Source organism: Asterias amurensis, chromosome 14, assembly GCF_032118995.1.
Source record: "Asterias amurensis chromosome 14, ASM3211899v1".
Lineage (NCBI taxonomy): Eukaryota > Metazoa > Echinodermata > Asteroidea > Forcipulatida > Asteriidae > Asterias > Asterias amurensis.
The window spans coordinates 18,887,538-18,910,357 of NC_092661.1; the positions used below are offsets into that span (position 1 = coordinate 18,887,538).

The 22,820-nt window shown below is 36.5% G+C and overlaps 1 protein-coding gene and 2 long non-coding RNA genes across 5 annotated transcripts; 2 read left to right on the forward strand and 1 right to left on the reverse strand.

Moving 5' to 3' along the window:
• The first annotated feature begins 1,720 nt into the window (after window positions 1–1,720).
• Window positions 1,721–7,375, forward strand: LOC139947167 (uncharacterized). 2 transcript variants are annotated; one of them, XR_011787325.1, is made up of 5 exons: window positions 1,721–1,879; window positions 2,797–2,875; window positions 4,430–4,555; window positions 5,271–5,398; window positions 6,596–7,375. It is a non-coding gene; the product is annotated as an uncharacterized lncRNA (long non-coding RNA). The 2 variants fall into 2 exon arrangements; XR_011787324.1 differs by lacking the exon at window positions 6,596–7,375 and having other exon boundaries at window positions 5,271–5,707.
• A 2,091-nt stretch (window positions 7,376–9,466) lies between these two features.
• Window positions 9,467–16,581, reverse strand: LOC139946794 (uncharacterized). Of its 2 annotated transcripts, XR_011787285.1 has the most exons (6): window positions 16,441–16,581; window positions 15,805–15,943; window positions 13,937–14,100; window positions 13,410–13,506; window positions 12,605–12,683; window positions 9,467–9,851 (listed from the first exon to the last, which is right to left on the reverse strand). It is a non-coding gene; the product is annotated as an uncharacterized lncRNA (long non-coding RNA). The 2 variants fall into 2 exon arrangements; XR_011787284.1 differs by lacking the exon at window positions 9,467–9,851 and having other exon boundaries at window positions 11,739–12,683.
• Window positions 16,582–16,762: 181 nt separating this feature from the next.
• Window positions 16,763–21,231, forward strand: LOC139946793 (parkin coregulated gene protein-like). The gene is made up of 4 exons (XM_071944494.1): window positions 16,763–17,011; window positions 17,378–17,549; window positions 18,439–18,588; window positions 19,156–21,231. The coding sequence occupies exons 1-4, from the start codon at window positions 16,823–16,825 to the stop codon at window positions 19,317–19,319; spliced, it is 675 nt and encodes a 224-aa protein (XP_071800595.1). The 5' UTR covers window positions 16,763–16,822; the 3' UTR covers window positions 19,320–21,231.
• Window positions 21,232–22,820: the final 1,589 nt, after the last annotated feature.

Here is a 22,820-nt window from a genome sequence, read left to right on the forward strand (position 1 = left end):
TTAATTTCCTACCATGTCTACATTTTTCTTTCTCAGTTCCCCATCTGGCGCCGGAGCTTACATTAGGACGTGTTCCCCCCACAATCCCACCCGAGCAATACTTATTTCCCTTGAGAAGTTGTGGGTGGTCGATGTTGTGGAAAGGTGTGAACAGAACCTGATATTGGCTGGAATTATTGACTAATAAGAAGGAGGGCCGTTCGTAAAGGTAGATGATGGTCTAGTTGGTATTTTGGTCATTTGCATACAGTGAATATGGTGCTGCCTAGAAATTTAAGAAGATGCTATAGGTTTTCGATTGAACCAGTGGACACTATTGGTAATTGTCAAAGGCCAGTCTTCTCACTTGGTGTATCTCAACATATGCATAAAATAACAAACCTTTGAAAATTTGAGCTCAATCGGTCGTCGAAGTTGCGAGATAATGAAAGAAAAAAAACACTTGTCGTACGAAGTTGTGTGCTTTCTGATGGTTGATTTCGAGACCTCAAATTCTGAACTTGAGGTCTCGAAATCAAATTCGTGGAAATTTACATCTTTCTACAAAACTATGTCACTTCAGAGGGAGCTGTTTCTCACAATGTTTTATACTATCAACCTCTTCATTACTCGTAATCAAGAAAGGTTTTATGATGATAATTATTTTGAGTAATTACCAATAGTGTCCACTGCCTTTTAAGTGAAACGGATTTTTTGATGACTGAAGCACTGGTAACATAGTGGAGAAGAAATTGTTGTAATATGTGATAGAACATATAAAGCTTTGTTTTACTCACTAAATATTCCCTATGACTCACTAAATATTCCCTATGACCAACCCACCCACTCTGTCGGGCCACATTTCAATATACTTCGGTCTTTCATTGGTGGAAGTGAAATGCAGTTTCGACCATTCGTTCCGGTTTTAATTTTGGATACATTTTTAGCCTCTAGCCGCCATCAATAAGTTGTTCACTTCTTATAAATAACTTAAGATTCTTGTAAATTTTTGATGATGGACTGTGGGAAGGCCAGATGAGCTTGACGGCACGAGTGATGAATTCTACAGGGGGTTGATGGCAGTTTGCAGCCGGTCTGGAAAGCTTCTGATGATGAAACCCTATTTTTGGCGAAGGTGTTAAGTATAGCTGATTGGCGTTGTGTCTAAGGGGCAAGGCATGAGCGGCTATACCACTATCCAATAATTTTCCCCGATAAAAAGACAAATATCTCCAACTATTGGAGAAAGGTCAAAATGCCCCCCCCCACCCCCATCGCTTACGTTTAAAAGTCGCTACTGATTTAACGAAAAACACAATAACAAATTCCCTATACTGTATGAAAACTGCATGCTCTCAACTTGAAAAAATTACAAGGATTCGATATATAAATAGCGGCAACAAGCGCAAGAAGGGTATCGAAGAAAAAAGGGAAACAATTATAATTTCTCGTTAACAATTTGTCTTTTCTAGGGTCGGCTACGAGTTCAACTTCACTACAACGTAGACTAGGCCCCTATTTAAAATTTATAATGAAAACTTCCACCAACTATTTGTGTACTATACTACGCGTAGTATACACACACAGATATGGAAGTTTTAATTACTGTATTGTTCAATAAGGCGACATCCCATAATAAGTTCTCTCAATCCTTGAAATTGATTGGCTGAAAGAGTGGAAAACAAATCACACGTGTCATCTTTAGTCGGGTTAACGCATCCACTTTGAATGCAGTCTTTACGCTGTCAAGGAGTCGGGCGCCAGACAGCAGAGGCAATGTGCGGCCTTTTCTAAAATGTCTGCACAACCAAGAGATGACAACTAAATGCACTGAACTGCATCAGGAAACATCATGGGAAGTGAGCTTCGTAATGTACAAATAATGTTGATATTTATTACGGTGAGTTTTTGTCTATGTATTGTGTTGAAAAGTAAACATTTATTCATCCTGGAAAATAATGTTTCATTCCAAATTAGAAATGCACAATTTTTCCAGAAATTATCAAGTCGTCTGCTCAGGAACATGTAGTACTACTACTAGAGTAGCTGCGCAATGCTTCCCACTACTTCTAGAAACTATAAGGCTAGTTTCTAGAAGTAGCGTCCCACCAACCACATATTATTTGTATGATTTGCTTGTTTCCTTCTTTCGTTTTTGTCGAAAAATATTAAACTGATCAAATACATGTCAGATCTGGCCTGTTTACTTTTCTCAATTGAAATGGTTTTATGAGCGGAAGGCAATGACAGTTTGTTGTTTTCCCTTCGAAAGCCAGGACGAGCCCCCGGCAAAAACGCCCACTAGTACAAAGTCGCCCTCTCCTACCCACCACCACAATTAAAAACTTGCCACCTCACTCATAACTTGCCCCCTCTCAAAGTCGCCCTACTGACACTGACACTGGCAGAGTCGCCCCATGGCCTGAGGGAAGCAACTTCAAGTAGGAAAGTTTGAAACAGAGTTAATAAAAACATGGGTCATGGGTTTGTTTGTGTCATTCAGGTTGCAACATAAACGGCATGTGAAGCCTATCAAAGCCTGTATTTTGAGTTGACTGTCCCATTAGAGCGCCACCAATTGGCAGGGTAGGAGAAGCATGTATATAATTGAATGGGCTTTTAGAAGTACCCAGTCTTTCGATAGACTACATCAGCTTTCCAGAAATGAATATCACAAGTCACTGAGTGATACCTTGTGGGTCCTTGTTATTTGGACCCTTGCACACATGGCATAATAAGAGAACTCAAACAAATTTGGTGAAAGGGTGGAAGAAATTTCATTGAGGTATGTTTTTTTTATTTTATACTAAACAACAGCAAGGTGATGTCTCAGACCTGAAATGCACATCTTCGGTGTTTACCCATCCACTGTGAAGATATCTAAAGCTGCCAATAAGTAAGTTGTCTTTGTAGAATTAATTTATCCTAAAAGAAATGGTGTCCTAGGCTAGGCATCTTGAATATAACAAGGCATTGAGAGGTCCACCTTTCTTAGTGTGACACTACCCCATCAGCCACACACACTTCAATTACCAATTAATTAAGAGAACTATAACAAAGTTGTAGCATTATTGGCACCATTCCTCTAATTTTGTTTAGCTCCCTGGGTTGAATCTAGCCCTGAGCGGCCGTGTGTGGTGCTCAACAGGCTTTCCATACACAGTATCAACCTCAACTTGTTAACTAAAAAACTAGATTTCCAATTTTTTTTATTCCTCACAGTGTTTATATCCACTACAAAGATATCTTAAAGGCAGTGGACACTATTGGTAATTACTCAAAATAAATATTAGCATAAAAACTAATTTGGTAACAAGCAATGGGGAGCTGTTGATGGTATAAAATATTGTGAGAAACAACTCCCTCTGAAGGTAGTTTTTGAGAAAGAAGTAGTTTTCAACTAATTTGATTTTAAGACCTCAGATTTAGAATTTGAGGTCCCGAAATCAAGCATCTGAAAGCACACAACTTCGTGTGACAAGGGTGTTTTTTCTTCCATTATTATCTCGCCACTTCGATGACCAATTGAGCTCAAATTTTCAAAGGTTTGTTATTTTATGCATATGTTGAGATACACCAAGTGAGGAGACAGGTCTTTGACAATTACCAATAGTGTCCATTGCCCTTAAGCTGCCCAAAAAAGTGAGTAATCTCTGCTATAGGGCCTAAGGCACAATAGACTGTCTTTGCAGGACTTAACCATTTTGGGATTTTATTTTAGAGCACTTTCTTAATAAATAATTAATAATGCATTGATTGTCTTGAATCTTGCTGGGTGTGTTAGTGGAAACCAAAAGAAGCAAACTAAATTTGGGTGCTTTGTATGATGATGAAAGCTCTAGGAAAAGTTTCCAAAGAAGTCATTAGAGTTTCAAGGTTTCTGATGAAAAGCCATCACAAGACTTGAGTTAACTTCATGATTTGTCATGTAGATTTACAGTTCTTTGGTAATTGGGGCTTGAAAGCAAAAGCATTGGTGTTTGTAGGTAGCTCGTGATAGGAGAACCTTGTAGATAACTTAAATTTCTGGTCCACTTCCCAAAAGTGAGGACTACCATAGGGAGTTAAAACAAAAGGTTTGGTAATCAGTAATCACTATACTCAAGTTAGAAATAACGGGTCGTTATGAAACCTAATGACTAATTGTTGGAACAATTAAATTTGAGGGCTACACTGAAGTCTAACATTTACCAGGGATTTTACTGATTGTCTTAGAAGTAAACCCCTGAAGAAGTCTTTTGTATTAGGGCCACTGGTCTGAACAATAATGGGGCTATAAAAAGGTTACAATGAAAGGAACTTGAGGCAGACTGACTTGATTGTCATAACACTTTGTAGTTATAGTTTGAAGCCCGGCAGAAGTTGATACAATTTGAGGACAATAGATCCATTTTAATAAAATTACAAGTTACGTTTGAATAATTGATTTCTTTTATTTGTTTTCATACAGAGGACACACCATTCTCCAATGAGATCCACCAAACATCAAGGTCACTCTCTGAGACATACAAGATCACAGTATCTGTGCAATGTCTACCAGTCACCAAAAATGTAGATGTCTCTCACTGATGCAACAGTAGGTAGTCCTTGCATGTCGGTTTTGGGTTTTCTAACAAGGATCATAACTTTGTATTATTATAGCCAAGATTCACTTGATTCTGATGAAGTAAAGATTTTACTCCAGGAAGTTTCCATTTTGAAAATGTTGTTGAAATTCTTTGTTAGTATAATCCTTATGGGAATAGTGTTCTCCACAGACTTTTTTGTTGGGAGGGTGGTTGACGTCATCGAATGGTATGTCAACGGCCCTCGGTGTGAAGGCAAAGATTGCGAGGGTTGTGGGGGGGGAAATATGCTGACCAATCACCTTTAAAAAAAAAATTATATTTAAAGTCTAATAAAACCAACACATAAAAGCTCAAACCAACGAAGTGCGTCTGGTTACCAGACGCACTTCGTTGGTTTGAACCAGACTCTGGTACCTGTTATACTTCTGTGTGATTTGTGTAGCAGCGTTCTTGTTGCCAGACTATTGATTGGACTGACAGCGCCAACTTGATGTTGACATTTGATGCCACACTTGTGCTGTTTACTGGGGCTGTCAACTAAGCTGTTTGCAAGGCTGGCTGTTGTTGATGTTGGCAGGGCCATCAATTACTTTAAAAGGGTGGCCAATTCTTTGACAGGGCAGCCTAAAATTAAGGAGGGCGGCCCGCCTTTTCAAAACCCACTTTCAAAACCCACATAACACTGGGAGTACACAAAACATGTTATTTTATTTGCATATGTAGAACTGCAGGTCTACCAAGTCAACAATGTTGAAGTCCGGGAAACACCAGTTTGCATCATCAACCACGTGCCAAAGTGTCGACAGCATAGATGTCCAACAACAGTGAAGCTGATATTTAAGTAACTTAAAGTAAGTCATCCTCGTTTTGGTATAGTGGGCATTTTTCAGCACTGTAAGTGTACACAAAGTAACATGCCAAAACGCTTAATAGATAATGTTGGGGAGGTAGTGGCCCTGCTCTACCAGCCAGGCCTACATCCGTATGGACTGTAAAGGAGGTAACCCTGTTTCAGAGTAGGCGGCAACAGCCCCTGGAAAATAGATAATTTGTACCCCACACCTTGAAGTGGCCTTCAGGCCTTGTGTAGGAACACGTTGCCTTGGATTGGTCAAAATGGTCTTTGAAAAGTGTTTGAAACCATTTGATATAAAATGCATATGGTTAGAAAGATGTTTTAAAAGTAGAGTACAATGATCCACACAAATTTGCCTCGAAATTGCAAGTTTTCCTTTTACTTTGCGAACTAAACACGGTCGCCCATTTATGGGAGTCCAAAATTTGGCCAACCGTGTTATTTGACGAGGTAAACGGAAAACCATGCAACTTTGAGTGATACTTGTGTGGATCATTATATTCTACTTTTAAAATATCTCTCAATCATATGCATTTTATAACAAATGGTTACAAACGATTTTCAAAGACCAACTCGACCGATTCAAGGCAACGTGTTCCCTTAGACCCAGTATGAGATTCAGTACCTAATTATTTTCAATGGTTTATTCTTTTATGCATATGTTGAGATACACCAAGTGAGAAGACTGGTCTTTGACAATTACCAATAGAGTCTAGTGTCTTTAAAGGCAGTGGACACTATTGGTAATTACTCAAAATAGTTATTAGCATAAAAACTTACTTGGTAACGAGTAATGGGGAGCTGTTAGTAGATAAAACATTGCGAGAAACGGCTCCCTCTGAAGAGACCTAGTTTTTGATAAAGAAGCAATTTTCCACTAATTTGATTGCGAGACCTCTGATTTAGAATTTGAGGTCACGAAATCAAGCATCTGAAAGCACACAACCTTTGTGTGACAAGGGTGTTTTTTTTTCTGTTATTATCTCGCAACTTCGACGACCAATTGAGCTCACGGTTTCACAGGTTTGTTATTTTATGCATAATGTTGAGATACACCAAGTGAGAAGACTGCACCTGGTCTTTGACAATTACCCATAGTGTCCAGTGTCTATAAAACACAAATTTCAGAATATTGTTGAAAAAGTTACTTTTATGCAATTTTTTTCAACAAAAATGCTTGATGCAAGCGAAGGCTTCAGGGTGTTAAAGATGTCAATGCTTGGGAACACCAAACGTCTTCAAGACATCCTGCTAGTCAAGGGATCTTGGATGAACAACCAAGACATCTGTTATATTTTTTAAGATTTTAGATGACTCAGTGTTATTTTGATGTAAACTTAACTAGTTGTTAGAACACCATTGCAAGAGAAAGCAGTGTTTGATTAATGGGTGGAGTTACGATTAGATTAAAGGGGCTTGGACACATGCGACCAAGGCATGTGGAGTCCCACTACCGGCCAGGGTAACAGTTGGTTGTTGATCTTAAAGGTGCATCAGGCTCTCCTTAGGGAGATGATTCTGGTGTTATCACAAAATTGGTTGGCAAAAGGGAGTAGTTCCTGATTCTACTGTGAATTTGGGACTGTGTTAGTAGTAGAGGACTGCCCTGGCAATCAGGGTGGTGGACGACAGGACCCCTCCGAAAGGGAGCTGCAATGGCCTTGACAATCTCCGAATACACGATGGGGCTGGTATCCTAGGACCTGCACGTGGTGGCCCTGCTTTCTACTAACCTTACCAGGATCGATGAAATTATGCGCTTGTGAATGGTGTACTTACAACTACAGTTTTTACAATTAGTTGTAGTAAGTGAAGACTATATGCTCAATTTGCTTTAATTCGGGAAAAATTAATTTCTATATGTTTGCTTGTATCTTTCCAACTATTTTTTATTAAGTAATTAACAAAATACACTGTTAGTTTTTTAATTTAGGTTGACACTCGAAAGAAAGAGTTGCTGCAGAATAAATCACCATCAGACAGAAAAATGAAAATGGCATTCCACCGTTTTTTAATTCATTGTTGTCCAAGATTTAACTTCCGGTAATGTAAGGAAATCACTTTTTATAAAAAATGATACAGCAATATCATGGCTTAAAAATACTTATTTAAAAAAAAAATTAAATAAAAAATTACAAATGGCTCAAAAGGGTCCATTTTTAAAAATTTGCCACAAAAGAATGGTCCAAAATAGCTTTTAAAAAAACAAGTTTAACCCCTTGTAGTATTTTTAACCAAAAATCCTGGCTCAAAAAGGCCCATTTTGAAAAATTGGCCAAAAAACAAAATGATCAGAAATTGCTCAAAGGAACAAGTTTAACCCCTTGCAGTATTTTTAACCAAAAATCCTGGCTCAAAAAGGCCCATTTGTAAAAATTGGCCCAGAAATATCGTCCGGAATCATTAAAAATTACAAGTTAAACCCCTTGCAGTTTCTTTAACCAAAATTCATGGCTCAAAAAGGCCCATTTTAAAAAGAATTCAAAAATATAACGGTCCAAAATTACTCAAAAGAACAAGTTTAACCCCTTGGAGTATTTTTAACCAAAATTCCTGGCTCAAAAGGGCCCATTTTTAAAAATTGGCCAAAAAATATAATGGTCCGAAATAGCTATAAAAATACAAGTTTTACCCGTAGCAGTTTTTTTAACCAAAAATCCTGGCTCAAAAAGGCCCATTTTTAAAAATTGGCCTAAAAAAAAAATGGTCCAAACTCACTCAAAATTACAAGTTTAACCCCTTGCAATTTTTTTAAACAAAATTCATGGCTCAAAAAGCCAAATTTTTTAAAATTTGGCAAAATATATTACGGTCCAAAATTACTCAAAAGAGCAAGTTTAACCCCTTGCAGTTAATTTAACAAAAAATCCTGGCTCAAAAAGGCTCATTTTTAAAAATTTGCCCAAAAATATAATGGTCCGAAATTGCTCAAAAGAGCAAGTTTAACCCCTTGCAGTATTAATATTAACAAAAAATCCTGGCTCAAAAAGTCCCATTTTGAAAAATTGGCCCAAATAAAATTATCCAAAATTGCTCAAAAAAAACAAGTTTAACCCCTTGCAGTATTTTAAACCAAAAATCCTGGCTCAAAAAGGCCCATTTTTAAAAATTGGCCAAAAAAATTAAATGATCCGAAATTGTCAAAAGAACAAGTTTAACCCCTTGCAGTATTTTTAACAAAAAATCCTGGCTCAAAAAGGGCCATTTTTAAAATTTGGTCAAAAAATATAATGGTCTGAAATCCCTCCAAAATACAAGTTTAACCCCTTGCAGTATTTTTAACCAAAAATCCTGGCTCAAAAAGTCCCATTTTTAAAAATTGGCCAAAAAATAGTGTTCCGAAATCACTCAAAAGTACAAGTTAAACCCCCAACAGTTTTTTTTAAATCAAAACTAATGGCCCAAAAAGGTCCATTTTTAAAAATTGGCCAACAAATATAATGGTCCAAAATTACTTTTATATTGTTTTGGTATTGTTTTACCAAAATTCCTGGCTCAAAAGGCCCATTTTTTTTAAATTGGCCAAAAAACAAAGTAGATCAGAAATTGCTCAAAATAACAATTTTATTTGTAGTATTTTTAACCCAAAATCCTGGCTCAAAAAGGCCCATTTTGAAAAGTTGGCAAAAAAATTAAATGATTCAAAACTGCTCAAAAGAGCAAGTTTAACCCCTTGCAGTATTTTTAACAAAAAATCCTGGCTCAAAAAGTCCCATTTTGAAAAATTTGCCAAAATAAAATTATCCAAAATTGCTCAAAAGAACAAGTTTAACCCCTTGCAGTATTTTAAACCAAAAATCCTGGCTCAAAAAGGCCCATTTTAAAAAAGAATTCCAAAAAACAAAATGAACTACAAGGGAAACTGACTGGGTACATTTTTTAAAATGATTTTGGGGTTGAACAAAGACTTGACTAGAGTGGGATTCAAACCAACGACCTCCGGATTAACGTGCCGGCGCTCTACCAACTGAGCTATCTAGCCCTATATTGGCGGTGTCCCTATTTTGTCAATATCTTTGTTCGGGGGTGCCGTCGGTTGTATGGCTTCCCACTCTAGTCAATTCTTTGTTCAACCCCAAAATCAAAAAACAAAATGATCAGAAATTGCTCAAAATAACAAGTTTAACCCCTTGTAGTCTTTTTAACCCAAATTCCTTGCTCAAAAGCCCATGCATGTTTTTTCTGGTCAAAAAACACTGAGCTCACAAGTTTAACCGCAAATAGTTTTTTTGTAGCAACAATTCTTCTACCAATTTTTCACCATCACAAATGTAACACAACAGGTTGTCACGTGCACATTAGCTTTGACAATTATTCCAAGGCAAGATGTCCTTAGAAGCTGCATATGTGGTGCTTACCACTTTGTTGACGAGGCTGAGTTCTTTGGGATGGATTATCAGATTGATGTCCAGTTAATCAATGCTCAACATGGTTTCATGAGTGGGTTTCTATAACAGTAGACAAAATAATGTGAAATGAATACCAGGTAATTCTAAGTCTAAACCATAGAAATAGAACCATGGTTTAAACACAACAGCAAAGCCCACTTTTGTGGTCCAGAGGCCAATTTCATAAAGTTGATAATCAGGAAATTCCCACTCTGTAAATGTTCCTTTTTCATTGCATGTGTCCATTCTAATGGTTTTAATAAACCTCAGATGCAAGTTTCTTAAGAAGAGTTGGTGGTCCAGTGGAAGGACTCAGTGACTCCAGACACTATGGTCCTGGGTTCAATTCCCCCTGCATTTTATTTTTATTTTTCATTGCCTGTGTCCATTCTAAGGGTTTTAATTAACGTCAGATAGAAGTTTCTTAAGAGTTTGTGGTCCAGTGGAAGGACTCAGTGACTCTGGACCCTATGGTCCTGGGTTCAAATACCACTCTGTTATTTTTATTTTTCATTACCTGTGTCCATTCTAAGGGTTTTAATTAACGTCAGATGCAAGTTTCTTAAGAGGAGTTTGTGATCCAGTGGAAGGACTCAGTGACTCCAGACGCTATGGTCCTGGGTTCAAACCCCACTCTGTTACTTTTCTTTTTCATTACCTGTGTCCATTCTAAGGGTTTTAATTAACGTCGGAAACCAGTCTCTTAAGAAGAGTTGGTGGTCCAGTTGAAGGACTCAGTGACTCCAGAAGCTATGGTCCTGGGTTCAATTCCCCCTGTGTTTTCTTTTTCTTTTTCATTGCCTGTGTCCATTCTAAGGGTTTTAATTAACGTCGGAAACCAGTCTCTTAAGAAGAGTTGGTGGTCCAGTGGAAGGACTCAGTGACTCCAGATGCTATGGTCCTGGGTTCAATTCCCCCTGTGTTTTCTTTTTCTTTTTCATTACCTGTGTCCATTCTAAGGGTTTTAATTAACGTCGGAAACCAGTCTCTTAAGAAGAGTTGGTGGTCCAGTGGAAGGACTCAGTGACTCCAGACGCTATGGTCCTGGGTTCAATTCCCCCTGTGTTTTCTTTTTCTTTTTCATTGCCTGTGTCCATTCTAAGGGTTTTAATTAACGTCAGATGCAACTTTCTTAAGAGGAGTTCGTGGTCCAGTGGAAGGACTCAGTGACTCCAGACGCTATGGTCCTGGGTTCAATTCCCCTGTGTGTAACTCTGGGCTTTTTATAAAAATGAATTAAATTGAAAAAATTAAATTTTAGCAAAAGAAGCTTTTTCTTTTTCTTATTCTTATTCTAGTTTCCTAAGCTCGGACCTCAGGTTCGGCGTACACCCACTGGATTTGAACCTGGGTCAGTTGGTTCCTAACGCACGGTCTACCCTGTTGAGCGATCGGGTCCCCCCGTCAAAATGTGTTCGTTTCTAATATATAAAGAATAAATTTGTACTTAGTAAATTTTCTAAACTTGGCTCAGTGCATTATGTATACAGCAGGCACAGGAGTCTAATGACTAGGTATTGGGACAGGACAAGGTAAGGCCTATGGGGAAAGTTTGTACTAAGAAAATTTCACTCATTCAGCTCAATAGTAAGTAATGGGATAAGATGACTGGACATTGGATGAGGTTTTGGTAGTGTCTTCTAAGGGGAAGTTTGTACTTGGTAAATTTCACTCATTCAGCTCAATAGTAAGTAATGGGATGAAGTGACTGGACATTGGATGAGGTTTTGGTAGTGTCTTCTAAGGGGAAGTTTGTACTTAGTAAGTTTCACTCTTTCAGCTCGGTGGTAAGTAATGGGATGAAGTGACTGGATGGGGTTTGGGTAGTGTTTGCTAAGGGGAAGATTGTAAATTCTTGACATGTTAAAAATGGACACAGGCAACTAAAATTGGTTTACTAGATTTCTGACACCAGGCATAAAGAATAAGAGATAGCTGTTTATTTACACAAACGTGTTTTACAAAGTGTTTCATATTCCAACCAAGAGTTTTGAATAGTCGATACTAATTTATTACAAGACAAATAAGCATTTGTCCCAAATAAAATAAAAACTCTTTCTATTTGAGTGTAGGGTTTGATTAAGTTCTGATGAAACTTAAATGAAAAGTACATCATTGATTCTTGGAAGAATAAATTAACTCCCATCCTCTAGTTTAACAATGAACAATAAAAACCAATGTCATCTAGGTCACAGTTTTAGTGAAAACAATGAGAACTAACTGAATGTTTTTCAGTGATTTTTTGCATGTTCATATTTGGCTTATTTTGATTGTGGAAACCAAAACAAGCAACCAGGGATTTTGTTAAGATCTTCTGAACAATATTTTCTTGAATTCAGAAGGAATTAATTCCGCAGCTAGGAGGATTATACTAGTATATAGACTTTAAATAAGTGATCTTTTAGGTTTAAAATTTTCTTATAACACCAAAACCCTTTGCACAATGAATACTAATGAATTTGTGATCATAAATTTTGCTTTATAGAATTTCTCTAAAGATTAACTAATTCCAGTCATCCAGAACGGTCACAGTTATCAAGGTTGTAAAGAGAATAGAATTTTTCAAGACCACCAACATTTATTTTAAATTATATCATCACCTCCCCTTTTTGCTCCCTGTACTATGAACAAAACTTGATAACTTTCTGTATGGCGCCACTACCTTTTCACTCATTTTTACAAAAAGGGATATCTCATTGAGGTAAATTAGAGAATATATTATTTCATATCAAATGAAAAAGTGGTGGCTCCATCTGGAATTTTTCCCCAAAATAATAATCATTATGGATGGCCATAATTAATGCCAATCTTACCAGCTCCTTGACTCTCATTTCAGACATTTCTTGTACTAATGATAAATGTACGTGTAGTTGATGTCAATTGAGCAGCTTTCTGAAAGACAAGACAAAAGATTGGCATAGTTAATCAATCATGAAAATAATTCTCAAAAAGGTTTGACTAAAAACTAAGAAGCATTGAGTAAAGGCCGGGTCACACAGGCCCCGATAACGAGAACGAAAACGATAACGATAAAAATGCACGCCCTCGATTGGTTGAATGAGCGTGGGCGTATTCTGCGTGGAGCAATTCAACCAATTGCGAGCGTGCATTTTTATCGTTATCGTTTTTCGTTCTCGTTATCGGGGCCTGTGTGACCCGGCCTTAAGGTAGCCCTGCATCATTTCACTTTTGTATTAAACCACAGAGAACAGAGGAAGAGTCATGTATAAGGTTAGCCCTTACCTTGGTTGAACATAAATTCTCTTACATTTGTGCCAAACTAAAATATTCCAAAAGAAATGAACTACCCATTGTGATTCAAATAAGTCCCCATAGGTTCAGACCAGAATCATCTTTGGTTTACAATTTATTTACCTTCATGGCCGATGCCTTCAATTGATTTCATTCAAATGAAGCATGAAAAGACAAAAACATTTTCTAATGTCCCTCAGCTCTGATCGAGATAACCTTGTTTACTATAGGCTTTTTTAGGTGCTTCACTTTTTCCCTTAAAACAGAAAAGTTTGTTTTATGGGAAGTATTTCTAAAGGTAACCTCTTCCCAAATATTCAATCCAAACCTAGGTCATTTAAAATGTAAAATAAATACACAGCTTACCTCTGATTAAAGTTGTAGTTGTAGATGGCTGACTTCTCTGAAGGTGAACTTCTTCATGATTTATAAAATGAGGAGTTGTCTTCAGATGAGTGAACTCCTGAAATAAAAACCAAAGATTCACACATTATACAAAGATTGCTACAAGGGGTAAGTCCAGCAATTTAATCAAATTTTTGCAAAACAAATTCATTTTTATTATTTTTATTATTATGTATTTTTTTTTTTTTTTTTGAGGGGGGCACCAAATTGAACAAAACTGAAGGGTTTATCAAATTTGGGCCTAAAATTTAGAAGAAAAAAAAAACCTGGGTAAGTCTAGACTTACCCAGGTTTATCAAATTTGGGCCTATAATTGTAACAAAAAACACAAGGGGCAAGTCAAGCAGCTTAATCAAATCAAATTTTTTTAACAATCACAGGGGGTAATTCCAGCAAATTATCCAAACTTGGGCCCAAAATGGAAAAAAAAATTGTTTCTTTAAAGTTGCATCAAACAAAACATTTTTGCTAAGAAAGTTTATTTTTACCTCAACATATACATATCAGCCCTCCATTCAGTAGAGCGTGCCTCTCCCTGGGTTCATTCATTCAGACCTTGTTGACGAACTGACACTGTTGACTGAGGAGCTGCTTTGTGGGTGACAAGCGGTCCTTAGGAGATGCAGTTGTAAGGCCACCTTGCAGTAGGGTCCTATGTAAAATAAAGCAATTATTCTAGCATTAGTCTTGCTTTGTTCTTACTGAACAGAGAATAATTCTAATGCAATAGTGATTTCTCAATGGACTCATACTCTTAATTAAGTACACCACTCCAAGCAATCTATTTTAGATTCAAATTTGGTCTATTCATCGAGGTAAGGTTTATTTATTAACCCTCTCTTAATGCGCAATTTATTTTCTAAGTGTTCAAAAAAAAAGAAATTTTGCTTGTCGATTTAAATCGGGTAGTTAAAGTCATGTGATTTTTTTTTTTTTTTAATTGATCCGTTAATGAGTTATTCAAACGTCCTCATTTGAGGACACTGCGCCATGATGACATGAAACCAACACCAGGGCTACTTGTGAGGGTCCAGGGATCCCAGCCCAACACGCTCTCAAGAGGGCCATGGTATCTCTCTTTTGGAAGGTTCCTGTCCGCCACCCCAAGGCAATGCCTCGAGACAGTCCCCAACTGTAGTAACAATGTCCACTAGCCAAGGGAGTAAAGACTAGGGACAACTTACGTTGGCCGACCAACTGTGCAGTGTAATTTTTCCTCAAGTCAAGTCAAGTCGCAAGTCATCTTTGCTCAAGTCAAGTCACAAGTCAAATTGCAAGTAAAGTCAAGTCACAAGTCACATAATGTCCAAAAATAAGCCCACTCTCATGAAGTTGTGACAAACTGAAGTAAATTCAAATCCTTTCTTCGACTACCTTTGTTTGTACCTTTGCCTTGAAAATAGGCAAATTTCACTAATCCCAAGAGCAAAAAACATGGCAAAACCACCTTGGAACATTAAATGGGATGCAACTTGGCAACAAAGTTATTTGTTAAAAATTTATCCTGCATTTGTTAGTTTTGGGCAAAGGTCCATGAAATATGAAACTAAGAGAAGATAATCTTTTTTTTTTTACCGTGGCCACCCTATGCATATTGAGTTGATTGTCTCATTCTTTAACGTGACTGGGCAACAGAGGGCGCCATCACTTTTGCGCCATTTGACTGTTGCACAAAACTGTGCGTGTGCAATAAATCACGCAATAGAGATTGAGCACTTTGATTCCTGCGAGACCAGCGTGTGATGACAAACTTCGGAGGTAGGGTGTACCTGCACAAAATTGTAAACGTTATTGAAACTTATCAAGGATTAGAGTAATGTTCATAAACCAAGTGAACAAGTTGCAAACAATCAATCTTTTGGCCACAAAGGGCGATTCAAAACAAGTTGTTTAAGGGCCCTTTCAAGGCCATTGGTAAAGTGGGGGATCGCAAAAACGTGTATCATGAACTTCATCGATATATGTACCTGTATGGAATTGTCATCAAATTGCGCAATCTTGAATATACATGTATATAGAATCCTACAACAACTATTCCCCCTCGTCACAGTTGTAGGAAGAATGCTGTGGTGGTAATTGTGCCCATATAAGTGACATGCCTTTCCTATACCTGCCAATAGGTGGCGCTCTAATGAGACATTTCAACTCAATATGGTTTGATATTTACAGTCCCTTGCTCTTAAGAAGTCTTATAATAATAATAATATTTATTCCGGCAATCACATTTACAAGCACATGTACATACATTAAACATACTTAAGAAAACAAAGTAAAACAACAGTGGGGTGCCCAGGAGAGCATAAAAGTTAAAAAAAATAACTATCGCCAAAAGGCGTATGTCTCCTAGAAGTCTTACTTGTATAGAATGGAGCAAAAATGGCGATGACATCATTCATGATGAGGAGTTAGTAGTATTATAATCTCCTTTACATCCAGGGTGGAGAGCTACACTTAGCTCAATGTTAACACCCCATACAAATGTAGATCGTCTCACCCTGCAACCACAACAAGTAAATATTACCAATTGCGGATAAAATAATTTTAAATTGGAAACATAACATTAAATCTATAAAATCAAAGATGTTAGAATCACAAGACAACTACAATCATGTTAACAATAGAATACAATTTCGATAAAAAAAATTTTTTTTCCTTCTCAGATTTCACAGAAAGTTTATGTTTAGCTAAACTTTTCAAGGGCAGAGTGATGAATTCATAAACAAAAATTCTTGCCAAACATACCTTGAAGGCTTTAGTTCAATGCATTTGAAGATATATGCCTCTGTAATAGTAGCTAGTCTAAAAGTAGTGAACAAGATGCGGACATTTTTTCAAAGCATATTCGTCGGATACCAAATTTAATGACGTACTTGACACACGACCGGACGGTCTTCAACCACGACGAAAATAATTACTGCCAACATTTGCACCAAAACCTCCGAACTTCACTACCATAATTATTACACAAAAAATACACCCCTTAACACCTCACCTTGTTAATTTCATGTTTCTTCGAAATTCTGCGGTGAAAGTTCTTGAAAGACTAGTACAACTGGGAGAGTATTTTCTGCAATTCTTCAAAACTGTGTTTACAAATCTTGCAGGATCTTAGAGACACACATGTGCTCCGGCCATTTAATTTTCCTGGAAAGACCCGCTGTCTGCAAAGTAACACAGAGGGCGGTATAACGATTTGTTGGAGGGACTAAACAAATTGAGTCAATAGAGGGCGATATAATATTTTTGACAGCACGGAGTGAAAAAAGACGCAGCGCGTCCAAATAAAACAGCGCGCAATTTCCTTCGAAATAAAGGTATCAAAATGAAATTGTGTTTGTTTACTACCCTAATCCCCCTTGACAGTCATTCCCAAAATGAGTTCTCCATCGGGAATTTGTTTGATTCCCAAATGGAAGCAGGATAACGGAGTGACGAGACCGCCACCGGCGGGTGCGACTCGGGTACGGGAGGCACAGCCGAGTGTGTTTAAAAAACTTTATGACAGAGGAGATTTGCCTATTGTTCTCAAACATGATTCTATGGGAAACAAGATCATATGGAAGGTAGGCCTACTGTGTACTGTCAAAAAAGATCATAATTATTCAAACTAATTGTTCAAATAAAACTGTAATACTAATAGAATAATTTCATAAATGGATTGATAACTTGTGTTTTAAAATCTTACTAAAAAAAACTATATGTGAAATTGATCAATTTCACAAAGAAACCTTGTTAAATGTTACTTATGTTTTTACTTTTTCCATTTGGGGAAGTTCCTAGTAAAACAAGCTTAATGAATTTATGAAAAAAGAAGCCGAGAAAGGAATCAGAACTTGTCTTTATCAAACAAAGAGGACTGCTTGACTCTAGTTGTGATAACGTAATACCCTCCTCCCGAACTAACCTGACTCGTTATTGTCCGTTTCCAGGTGGAGATTGAAACACTTGACTACCATCACTTCCTTCCAGTTTTCTTCGATGGATTGACAGAGATGGAGCATCCATATTCATTCTTTGCCTACCAGGGAATCAGTGACCTCCTGGAACACGGAGGGACCAAAATATTACCTGTTGTACCGCAGTTAATTATCCCAATAAAAGGTAACACCCTACTAACCGTGATGGGAACATTTAATCAAACAAAGCTTCATCAGTCCCTGTAGGGGGCGGGGTTGCAGTGCAGGGGGGGGGGAGATCTGGGCTCGATTTCACACAGAGCTAAGATTGAACTTAACTGCAATGTTTTTTTGTTTTGTTTTTTTGTACCATAGCAATATTCTTTATCCCGATGCAAATTTAACATCTCTTATATCGTTGCGGTACCCGCTGCCAAAACATAGGATTCAAACTGCCTCTAGCTACCGGGCAACCTTGGTAGTCTAGTTGGTAAGACACTGCTCTAGAATTGCAAAGGTCCCTACCCTAAAACTACATGACTTCCCAAAGGGGGTCATTTCTATAAACAATGTTATACATTAAAGGCAGTGGGCACTATTGGTAATTACTCAAATAATTATTAGCATAAAACCGGACATGGCAATGAGTAATGGGGAGATGTTGGTAGTATGAAATGTTATGAGAAACGGCTCCCTCTGAAGTGGAGTAGTTTACGAGAAAGATTTAAATTTCCACGAATTGATTTCGAGACCTCAGATTTAGAATTTGAGGTCTCGTAATCAAGCATCTAAAAGCACACAACTTTGTGTGACAAGGGTGTTTTTTCTTTCATTATTAGCTCACAACTTTGACAACCAATTGAGCTCAAATTTTCACAGGGTTGTTATTTTATGCATATGTTAAGATACACAAAGTGAGAAGACTAGTCTTTGACAATTACCAATAGTGTCTACTGTCTTCAACAGCTTCCCACTAGTGCAAGTTGTTAAATGGTCATTAATGGAGAAAGCACCAAAAGTGCACCCTGCCTTTATACTAACAAAATATTGTAAAGACTTAAATTTTCTTCTTTTGTTTTTACTTGTTTTTACAGAGGCTTTGAACACCAGGAATAAGCAAGTTGTATGCACCAGCTTGAAGGTTCTCAATTGTTTAGTTGAATCAGCTGATTTGGTTGGTGAGGCACTGGTTCCGTATTACAGGCATATTCTCCCAGTTCTCAACTTGTTTAAAAATCAAAACAGTAAGTATTATGCCATAGTCACCCTTCTTCTAAAAAGAAATGAAAATTCAAAATTTGTTTACACAAACCTTTTCAACATTTGTCTCCTTTTCCCCCTATGTTTTATGACAAAGTATTCCCCCTATGTTTTATGACAAAGTAAAATATTTTGGTTTATAATTAAATTACGAGTTAAAACAAAATAAAAAAAAGACCACAGAGCTTGCCCAGTAGCTAGAGGCAGGTTAGATCCTATATTTTACCAAGTCCAAGACCAAGACAATTTTAGTTGTGTTGAACCCAAATCAATGTGAGGGTAAAACTCAAATAATACAGTTCCATGCAATCCAAGAAGAAAATGCATTACACATAATTGTCATAGGGGTAGTAAGACACTTGCAAGAAAGTCTCTCTTGTGCTACCAAAGTATTCCTTTTCATGTAGTGCAGTTGCTTGCATGTAATCACTGACAAAGCCCTTAAAAATCATCTCTTCTTACACAGGGAGTTATTTAATTTTGACACTTTTGTTGTTGTTCAAATACTAGAATGATGTACATTGATTTTTGTATGTTTATTCAATTTCTAGTAAATCTGGGAGACGGCATTGAGTATAGTCAGCAAAAGCGTGAAAATCTTGGTGATTTGATCGAAGAAACTTTGAGTACACTGGAGCAATACGGTGGAGATGAAGCATACATGTATATTAAGTACATGGTTCCTACCTATCAGTCATGCCAGGAACATCCCTGATGAATTGTCAAACTTTCAGATCTGAATACATGAATATGGATAAAGTTGTATTAAATATGTACAAAGAACTTACCTATTTATTCCTGATGAATTTAAGATCACCTTGTATGAAATATGAATATTTAATGTGTTTACATACAACACATTTGAACTTGATCATTGTGCAATCATTTCTATATCCACCCAATTAATCAAATTGAGGCTCAAAGCACAAAAAAAATGTCTGCTTGTTGTTCACATAAATGTGAATTGGGAGTGAAATCATGGGTAAAAAATCACATTTCAAATGTTATTTTTGATTTATGCAAAACAAGAATTGCTTGCCTGATGAGGTTAGTTTAATCTTAAACAAAGGGCAGATGGTCTGTATGTTATTAACACCGTTATGCATATAACAGGTCAAGAATGGAATTGAAATAATGGGGGGGTGGGGGGAGATCTGGGACACTAGTTGCACCAGGTATATTTCCATTGTTCTGAGCATGCACACATTTCCAAGATGGATTTATCCGATCTGCTGCCACCTAGTGTCCCCAAAAGTCTCCCATGGGTAGATACTCTGTTTTAGTTGAGCATTTCAATGGAAGAGTTTTTATAGTCAGGATTTTGTGCCAATTTGTATGATTTTGTGAGGACATGTCTAATATTATATACCTAAATAAGATAATAAAATATGGAACGAAAAATAGAGATGGGTACATCACGTGTCACAATCTATTTTTTCTTTTTGCAAGGTTAACTTAAAATAGGGTAACAATAACCCATTCACGAGTCAGACTTAAATATTTATATGCCTTGCTCAGTCACAAGTGAATGCTGAATTTGAATTCCTTGGACTAAATACAGAGTCGCTTTGTCTCATGGTTGGGGATAGGCTTTACTTACAAGTGAGATGAAACAATGAAACACACATTGCTGAGGTTGCAATGCACAAGCTTTCTCGGAACCATGTTAGAAACACTAACGTAGTCAGAGGAATTCAAATTCTGCACTCACTTGTGACAGGACGAGGCAAGGTACCAGACATAATTCAGTTCAAACTTTCAATTTACTTCAAATGCACTAGCTGATCTGAATGGAATCCACTCTTATATCAATGCGTATTTTACACTTTTCTTGCCAACTTGTTTTTCACAAAACAAAATGTTCAACAAATTTTTACCATATCACCGTTCTAGAATATTCAAACTGGGTCTAGTACAGTGAACTAATCAAGAGACCAATGACGTACCTTCACTTTATTGAAATAAGAAACGGTTTCAGTCAACAAATTTTTTAAACTTTTTTAATGACGAATAATATCAAAAACGTTTTCAATGAATTAACAATCAGTTTATGATAAATTGTAAAAAATAACAAATTCCTTGTATTCAATGCTATTAACAATAATAGTTTTAAGTTGACTTTTGGTAGCCTCCTGAACTCACTATAACAAGGGAAGTTGTTTGTCTCGAGGATTGCAAACATTTGTGACTTCTTTTGTTTCTTCTGTTTTTTTTATCAAAAAGAAAAAGAAATTTCTCTTCATGTATCTTGACTTAGCAAAAGAACAGGTAATGTTTTGTCAAACCAGGAACTGGTTCAACATAAACAACTTCCTAGATGTTCCTGAAGACTATCGTCCAAAAAATGACAACTGGAAAAAACGCTTAACAAAATTGATGGGTTTGAAGGAAATTGGATTAATCTGTGCAGTGCAATTAATGGGCAACTTAAGTGTTTTTGACTATCATGGTCAGGAAACATTAGAATCAAGTTGATGTGGTAAAAGAATCGGAGCTGTTCTGTAGAGACTGATTTAAGAACACAGGGATGAATGGATTATCAGGTCGAGGGAAAACTAAGTGGATGACGTGAATTTATAACAATCTCCAAACCATGGTTAACAAAAACAACCTCGTAAAGCAAAGAACATCATGAATGGTAACATTTATGGGAGCTTTCTTGATTTTTTTTTAAATGGTTTTAGGAATTGAAATGGTGCATAAAAAGAAATGAAAACAATAACACAACAGTAACCCTGAAACTTTGAGATGGAAATTTCCAGTTGCCATTTACCTTTTGTTTCAACTTTTGCTTTAATGAGTCTTTAGAACTGGTGTTAAACTACCAATAGTTCAAATCTTTCTGAAGCTCAAAAGTCCACTGAAATTTCTAACACTACAAACAAATCATAAACAGCTACTTAAGTACAATATTCCATACAAAAATACATGAATATACAACCTTTTTATGCTTGTCAGAAAAACAACAGAAACAAATCTACAAGTTAATCTAAAGTAGCTAGCTACATTTCTATTTAATTGTTTATACACATAGAGATTATCATTAAGTTCTTATTTGAATGAACAACATTGTGGGTGTCGTTATTCGATGCATAGATGGATTTTTATTCAGAAAAAACACAAAGTTTTTGTATTAAAATCAATTCTTGTATTGCATTCTTGTTTAAACTTTTATTTCAATAAAACACCACAGCCCCTGTACTCAGGAATTAAAACAAAATACTCAGAAAAACAACTTGCAAATTAGAGAACAATTAAAAGGAGATCTTGGAAGCAAATCAATGTCAAATATTCAGAGTTAATTATTGGAAAACTTTTGTGTGAAAAAAAAAATACTGAGGGAAATGTATGTGAATTGGTGGATTCTAAAATGATGAAAAATATTCTGTTATCACACTTTGACCTTTGATCTTTACATTTGCTTCAAGAATATTAATTTTGTTAGACTCTTTCAGGAAAATAATTGTTTATAAATTTAATTGTATTTCCATTAAATCAAACATCTAAAATTCAGAGAAAAAAGTTCATTGGTTTTAGAGAACACTTCAGAAACTGCAAAGGGTTAAACGTGTAAATAATGCATCAAATGAGAATAAATAATGTTGCATAAATGTTGCATAAACTAATATAATGGAGAAAAGCTGGTTATACAAAGGTAACGACCTCAAGCAAGATAAATACTGGTATAAATACAAACAAAAACGCAGGACAAAACAAAAGCAAGTAAGAATAAACATTGACGGATGACATCACTTAATTGAGGGCACTCTGTTTCAGTTGAAATAATACTAATACTTTTATCAATTTTTGAAAATCAGATATTATATTGCTTGAATTTCTTCCTTTTAGAATAGCTATTTTACAACATTGCAGTTGAGCTGACTTTGGACCAATTATGTTTTTGTGTGAAAAGTTTTGTTTTTGAAAAAGTGAAATAAGTTTAGGTAGCCTACTTGTGGCATCAATAAACATGCCAAATGTATATTTTTAAAAACAGATATTCTTTATTCAAGGGTGACCCAAATTACCAAACTCAGATCAGTATCACAGAGCGCCCTCAACAACAAGTGTGTATTTTTGTAAAAGGCACATCAGCACAAAACAGACCGACAAATCTTCAACTTGTCAATACTGTATGTACATTTTTCATGTCATCACCATGTACATACCCTGACTTAAGACAAAATGTGGTAAATGTTAACGAAACGTTTGTTTT

What these genes read in the sequence shown, in the direction of transcription:
- LOC139946793 (XM_071944494.1), top strand. Translation starts at nt 16,823, where the DNA reads ATGAGTTCTCCATCGGGAATTTGTTTGATTCCCAAATGGAAGCAGGAT. An exon ending in GTTAATTATCCCAATAAAAG is followed by an intron (nt 17,550 to 18,438) that starts GTAACACCCTAC and finishes TTGTTTTTACAG; the next exon opens with AGGCTTTGAACACCAGGAAT. An exon ending in CTTGTTTAAAAATCAAAACA is followed by an intron (nt 18,589 to 19,155) that starts GTAAGTATTATG and finishes TTCAATTTCTAG; the next exon opens with TAAATCTGGGAGACGGCATT.